Consider the following 7,010-nt stretch of genomic DNA (forward strand, 5'->3'; position numbering starts at 1 on the left):
ATGAGAAATTCAAATTCTCATCTCATGAGAAATTCATATTCTCATCTCATGAGAAATTCAAATTCTCATCTGATGAGAAATTCAAATTCTCATGAGAAATTCAAATTCTCATCTCATGAGTAATTCAAATTGTCATCTCATGAGAAATTCAAATTCTCTTGAGAAGTTCAAATTCTCATTTCATGATAAATTCAAATTCTCATGAGAAATTCAAATTGTCATCTCATGAGAAATTAAAATTTTCATCTCATGAGGAAATCAAATTCTCATCTCGTGAGAAATTTAAATTCTCATCTCATGGGAAATTAAAATTCTCATCTCATTAATTCAAATTCTCATGAGAAATTCAAATTCTCATGAGAAATTTAAATTCTCATCTCATGAGAAATTCAATTTCTCCTCTCATGAGAATTTCAAATTCTCATCTCATGAAAAATTCAAATTCTCATCTCATGAGAAATTCAAATTCTCATGAGAAATTCAAATTCACATCTCATGAGAAATTCAAATTCTCATCTCATGAGAAATTCAAAATCTCACCTCATGCGAAATTGAAATTCTCACCTCATGAGAAATTGAAATTCTCATCTCAGCACCAAAACACAACGAACACTTCATAGACGTTGGTTAATGTACTGGCCGACGTCTATAATCCCCTTAGAAGTCGGTTAGTGCAATGTCGGACGTCTTTATAGACGTCGAACGTGTCACTGAAGCGACGTCTATAAAGATTTCCAGCAAACCTTGGAGGTACTTCGTAATGAAATTTCACATTAAAAGTCATGGATGAAAGTGTGATATCAATGAGCATAGCCCTTACAGCGAGACAATTCAAAACATGAGCACAACAACATCAGTTTCACTGTTTACAATAATCCATGCTTTCTTATATGGTCCTAGAGTCCTCTTCATTTATCCATGGCATTTGCAGTGGCTAACTCATTGCTTGCCACAGTGCTGGATTGACTTTCGTCAAACTTTAAACATCCTGAATCGATCAAAGACTGCACTTTAAGCTTTAGAGCCCTGCATGTCTCTATTGAATGCCCACGCGCTCCTTCGTGATAATCACATCCGGCATTTATGTCATACTTCTTTGGGTAAGGAGGTCGTATAAGCCTAGTGGGACAAACCTCTATGAGATTATTGCGGAGAAGATCTGGTAGTAGCTTTGTAAAAGTCATGGGGATATGAGCGAAATTGACGACTTTCTCTTTCCGATTGTAATTTCTCCGCTCAATGGCTCGATTGGACTCATAGGAATGTAATTTCTCTTGGAGACTTAGCTGTATTTTTAGTTTTTTTTTTTTTTGAAATTTTATTACATGAAACAACTTAAGAAAAAGAAAAAAAAATAAAAATGAAAAGAAAAGAAAAGACGATCAATCCAAATGCTATAATGAAAAGTGCTTGAAATAGCAAATAAAGTTAAAAAAACTTGGTAAAAAGGACTAAAATAAGAGTTTTCTAAAGTTGAAGGACTAAATTGTACCTTAGTTTGAAAGATGGATTAAAACCAAAATCGCCCCAAAGTATGGGGACTAAAAACATATTTAATCCAATAAAAAATTAACCTATTTAAAAAATAAAATATTTAATATAATAAATTAAAAATTATATCTATTTATTTTTATAATTTAAATATCAAAATATATTATTATTTTTTTTTAAAAAAAAAAGAACATATTCTAAACATATTTAACCTGTTGTCGTGTGTGTGTGTTTTTCCATGTTTGAAAATATCAAATAACAAGAATTAAGCATCATCCTTTTGGCAAAAAAAAACCAGCAGCCTCTTGAAAAACAAGCTCCTTCTTGTCCCCGTAATCATACCAAATGGATATGTCGGACTCGTTTGACATATATTTGACCACATTGCATAAAAGGGCTCTTTGAGGCTAAAGTCATACAAACTTTCTAAACTACATAGTCAAATTCTTATTCACCCAAAGTTTGTACATTCAAGAGTTAGGTTATAAAACATAATTCAAATTAACTAAAACTATTCGCTTTTATTTATCCACCAAAAAGGAAAAAGGAAATAACTAAACTTTGTCGTTGGTATCACCATCAACTTTTTTTTCACTGAGAAAACATCTCTGGTAAAAAATTCTCAGCGCCGCCCTCACGGTGGCCGTGGCTGGTGGTTCCGTCGCTCTCCAAGAACTGAACCCTCCTCCTCAAGTCACCCAATTGCTTTTCCATCAACAAAAGCTTCTCTTTCAGCGTCAAATTCTCTTCTTCAAGGTGAGCAAGATGCGAGTCCTGTTCATCAACCCTTTTATCCAAGTTCTGTTCATCGCCGGAACTAGCGTTCACCATCTCGAACCTGCCAGCGCCGGAGTTTTCGCTGGAGTCGAATTTTCCGGGCCGGAGCCGGATCAGGCCCTTCATGGAGCCGTATCCGTTGAAACCCCACTGCTCCTCCTCCGCCCTCTCTTCGAACTTCGCCGGCGACAGCGATCCTGCCGGTGAAATCAGCGGCGCGATGCCGCCGGAATTCTTCGCCCGGATTATGAACGACGTAGTGTTGAGCGGCGCGAACGGCGGCGTGAGTCGGTTTCCGACCCCGCCGCGGCCGAAAGTTCGCTTCGGGTAGTGAATCCGGCGACCCTTTGCCACGGAACGGTTTGCCGTTAGTGTTTTTGACTCCTTCGGGTTAACCGGTTTGAAGGTATGACCCGGGCCCGACCCGGCTCTGGGAAAGTCTCTCCTTTTATTCCAATTGACCCGACCCTGATGGGGTGTGAACGCCGGCGGACGAGGGAACACGGCCGCGTTTTCTGGCGGGTAGAGCGGCCGGGGATGCGGCCAAACCGCATAGTTTTGGTTATTGTGAAAGATCTGATGAGGGTGATGCATCATGATCTGGTCGTTCATGAAAAGAAGTCCCTGAAAAAAAATTCATTAAAATTAGAAAAAATCAAAATAAAGAAAATTAGACGGAATAAAGCTTACCCAAAAAAATGACGATGATAAAATAAAATAAAAACCTGAGTATTTTTAGGTTAATTCTCGTTTGCTTGGAGTGAATGGAAAATGGTGTCTGAGAATACGTCACAGTAAGAGAAAAACTTATTGCTTTGCCCATTACTTACATCATCTGTGCTGTGATGATGAAGGAAGAAGAGAGAATATAGATCAACGGTTGGATTATATTTTAGTTGAAAGTAACGGTAGAGATTTGACTGTGTTGTTCAGATAAGAAGAATCGGGTTCTAAAGGTTTGGGAAAAGTGAAATCAAAGTAGTGAGCGATCTATCTAATAACAAGAATTTTCTCTATTTTTTAAACCAAATATTAATAAGTTCTTGATACTGTGACTTTATTGCTAAAGACATTCTCATCTTCAACTCAAATTTTAATTAATGAACATAATTCATACTTAAATAGCAGAATTCAATTAAACTTTGTTATCTTTAAGGTTTATTTCTTTATTTATAAATATTTTGTGAATCTTAAATTAACGTTAATATCATATATATTAAAATGAGTTTATTTTTAAGTCTAATATGTTATCAATAAACAGTTTTCATTAATCATTAATCTGTTATTAACATCTTAATCATTTTATTACCAAGTTATTAAGTGTTTACATTTCCAATGTACTGGCCCAATAAAAATAATGTTCACATTGGTCCAATTGTAATCCAATACTCACAAACCTACTTTATCTGCTTACCTTATAGTTTAAGGAATAGGTCGAGTAATCCTAAATATATTTCTCGGTTAATATACTATATTTGTTGTTGCAGCTGATCTAACGTGAAACTCAGCCTTCGAATTAGACAATATATCATATAATTTGAATCAACCACAAATTGTTCATGGATAATGTGGTTTATAACTACATAATGCTTATTGTTCATGAATTTTATCTCTTAAATTTTCGATAACGCCACTATCATGCAAATTTTATTACAGAGCTATGAATTTTATTTTTTAGATTTGTTATGATGTTCGGCTATTATGTTTTTAGAATTTAGGTTTAATACCACTTTTGATCCCTAATTTGAGAGATTATGTTTAAAATGATCTTACCTTTCTTTTATCATAATAATTGATCCCAACTTTTGAAAAAACAGGTCAAGTTAATCCTTTTTTGCTACCAGCGTCAAAAATTTAACCATACAGCTACAATCCTGGACAAAACATACTAAGTTGTCTCATACGTGACAGGTGACGTAATATTACATGTCAATTTTGAATTTAAAAAAAAATATTAACACATCACCTTCATCTTCCACCTCTACCAACCCTCAATTTAGGGTTTTTTTCTCATGACCCCAAAGGTATGCTTCGTCTCCTTCTCCCTCTCCCTCTCCTCTCCACAAAACTCATCAGCAACAGTGTAACATATTAAACCTAATTAATCAATGTGCAATACCCACAAAATATGGTAATACCATCAAAAACATATATAAATCGCAATAAAGCCTAAATGAGTAATGACTTGAACTTTCTACTTAAAACTAACACAAAAACAAAGAACCACGGTGTGATCTACTTGAAGAACTCCATAACCCCCAGAAAAGGTTGACATGGCATTCATATCTGATGCCACTAAATCCAGTTACAGTTGCCAAATCCATGAACTCTTGTTTACATCGCATCAAAACATCCATTTGTGAAACTGACTTATAAGCATCATTAGTCTCTGGTGTTTTTGGAAGAACTGCTTCCACTACTATCACCTTTCCATCATCAGGAATTGCATCATAGCAGTTCTTCAACAGTTTCACACACTTATCATCACTCCAATCATGAAGTATCCACTACACAATTTACATATTGTCAAATCTCAATGAATGAGGTTGGTATAACTCATGTATCATTTTCCATAAAACTTTGTCTTCAACAATATACCTATACAAACTTCTACCCTTACAACAGTGTTTTCTGCAAGAATAATTCTATACTTTAAAGTTGAAATTGGGAAAAAAAACAACCACGACCAGGCATTGCTCGTAACAATTGAAGATGAGAAACACGTTTAAAGTTTATATTAATAAAAGCCAAAAAAAGTTTGAATGAAAAGTTTAAAAGTTTAAACCAAAGTCAAAAAGATGTTTCATAAAATGATAAATATCACTGAATTATATCTAGTTTGTCTCTATCATCCATCATCACCACCTAACCAAAACACTACACTTACCTTCATAAATGTGGCGTCTCCTTTAGGCACATTTTCAAACATATCTCCACCAACGTGTTCCACTCCTACAATATTAGGTAGCTTCAGCTTTTAAAACTGAACGACTTTAATAGCGCACAAGCTTCATGGCCTTATAGAAACTAGACACTAATGTTAATTGACAAAGAAAGTAGGCAGTGACACTATTTATGTTATTGACTAGTAAAACTCAAATTTTAGCAAATTACTCTGTTTTAAAAGGTGGAAAAGAACTTTTTTGTTTTTTTGAACTTTCCACAACAATTCAATTGATCTCCAAAATAGAGTAAGTTCGATTATCATGGAACTCTGAAAGGTGAAAGGTGAAAGCTTTAACAAAACCTAAACATAAACATAACACCCCATCTCTAAAAACGAACAACAGAAGCTACGTTTCATAGAAAAACATATTGAAGTTTAGAAATTTACTGGGAAATTGAGGGTGGGCAATGGAAGACTTGGATTTGACGTTGGATGGGGGATTCAAATCGAGGTTTTCCAAAGAGGTCGCTAATGCTTTGGCACCTTTACCTTTATCCATCCAAAATCAAAATGAGAAAACAATGCAACACAAACGTGTGCAACACCCTCAATTCCTAAGAAGCTGATGTGTGGAGGAGGAAGAAAGAGACAGCGGCGCAACAGACATGAGGAAAAAAAATCCTAAATTCATGGTTGATGGAGATGGAAGATGAAGCTGATGTGTCAAAATTTATTTTTTTAAAATTCAAAATTGACATGTTAGGTATGTTTTTGTCTAGGGTGGTAGCTCCACCGTTAAATTTTTGACGCCGTTAGAAAAAAGGATTAACTTGACCCTTTTTTCAAAAGTTGGGATCAATTGTTACCATAAAAAAAAGATAGGACTATTTTGAACACAACCCCTCAAACTAGGGACCAAAAGCAATATTAAACCTAGAATTTACTGATTTTTACATATTTAAAAGGATTTTAATAATTAAAAACGTAACAGAAAATAAACCAGTATTGTGTAACCTGTAAAATGTAAAGCACAAGTATTATAGATCCACTGAACTACCTCCATTATTTATTAAATACCTTTTTGCATGCATGTGGGGTAAAAGATGAAGTGTACAGTGTTTATTAGTTAGTTTTATTAAAAGTTTTTTTTTCTATAAGTATAGACTTGCGATTAATTTGTGTAGTATAGTGGCACTTAGATAGATCGGGAAGGGTGTAAGGAAGATCGGGCATGGGATAGCACCGATCGGAATAAACANCATCAATAGAAGATTGGGTGAATTCCATGATACGATCCTGAGGAATGATAAATGGTACTTAGGTAGATCGGGAATGGTACAAGGAAGATCGGCCATGAGNTAGCACCGATCGGAGAAGACTGTATCAATGTTAGAAAATGGAGTGAATCCCAGTGTGGAAGTGGGAAGCAGTTGCGGACAGTTGACGAAGATATTTTGCGAGTTTAACGGAGCGAGAATCTAGGAAGTATGAAACAGTCGTGGGTAACGGAAGGGTGAGGCAGTTGCGGATAATATGGAGAAAGTTACGGGAAGTTCAGGTACAATCTAATGCAACTCCTATTAAAGTGGAATTATTTCTCTATAAATAGAAAAAAGGTAACTCAGGTAAAGGGTTGATTCTGGTTTTAGAAAACTAGTTACTCAAGTGATCTAAGCTAACTTGATCGTCAGAGTGCTAACGTGCAGGTACATCCCGTTCAGTTACTAGTTCGCTATCAAGTACGTGAGAGAGAAGATCGTGATTTGTGCTTGTGAATCGTGGTCTCACTTTCCCACAAGAACATTTTGGCGCTCACCGTGGGGCCCGATTTTCATAAACCTTTTTTACGATCACA

General features: G+C 35.4%; 1 protein-coding gene across 1 annotated transcript; it reads right to left on the bottom strand.

Annotated features, from left to right (window-relative positions):
- Positions 1-1,725: 1,725 nt before the first annotated feature.
- On the bottom strand, positions 1,726-3,210 carry LOC106761424. The gene is made up of 2 exons (XM_014644977.2): positions 2,994-3,210; positions 1,726-2,892 (listed from the first exon to the last, which is right to left on the bottom strand). Exon 2 carries the CDS (start codon positions 2,878-2,880, stop codon positions 2,083-2,085), a length of 798 nt encoding a protein of 265 aa, XP_014500463.1. The 5' UTR covers positions 2,881-2,892; positions 2,994-3,210; the 3' UTR covers positions 1,726-2,082.
- Between the last annotated feature and the right edge of the window lie 3,800 nt (positions 3,211-7,010).

The sequence above is a fragment of the Vigna radiata genome, chromosome 5, assembly GCF_000741045.1.
Source record: "Vigna radiata var. radiata cultivar VC1973A chromosome 5, Vradiata_ver6, whole genome shotgun sequence".
NCBI lineage: Eukaryota > Viridiplantae > Streptophyta > Magnoliopsida > Fabales > Fabaceae > Vigna > Vigna radiata.

Coding starts and splice junctions, on each gene's coding strand:
- LOC106761424 (XM_014644977.2), bottom strand. CDS start 2,880: ATGAACGACCAGATCATGATGCATCACCCTCATCAGATCTTTCACAAT.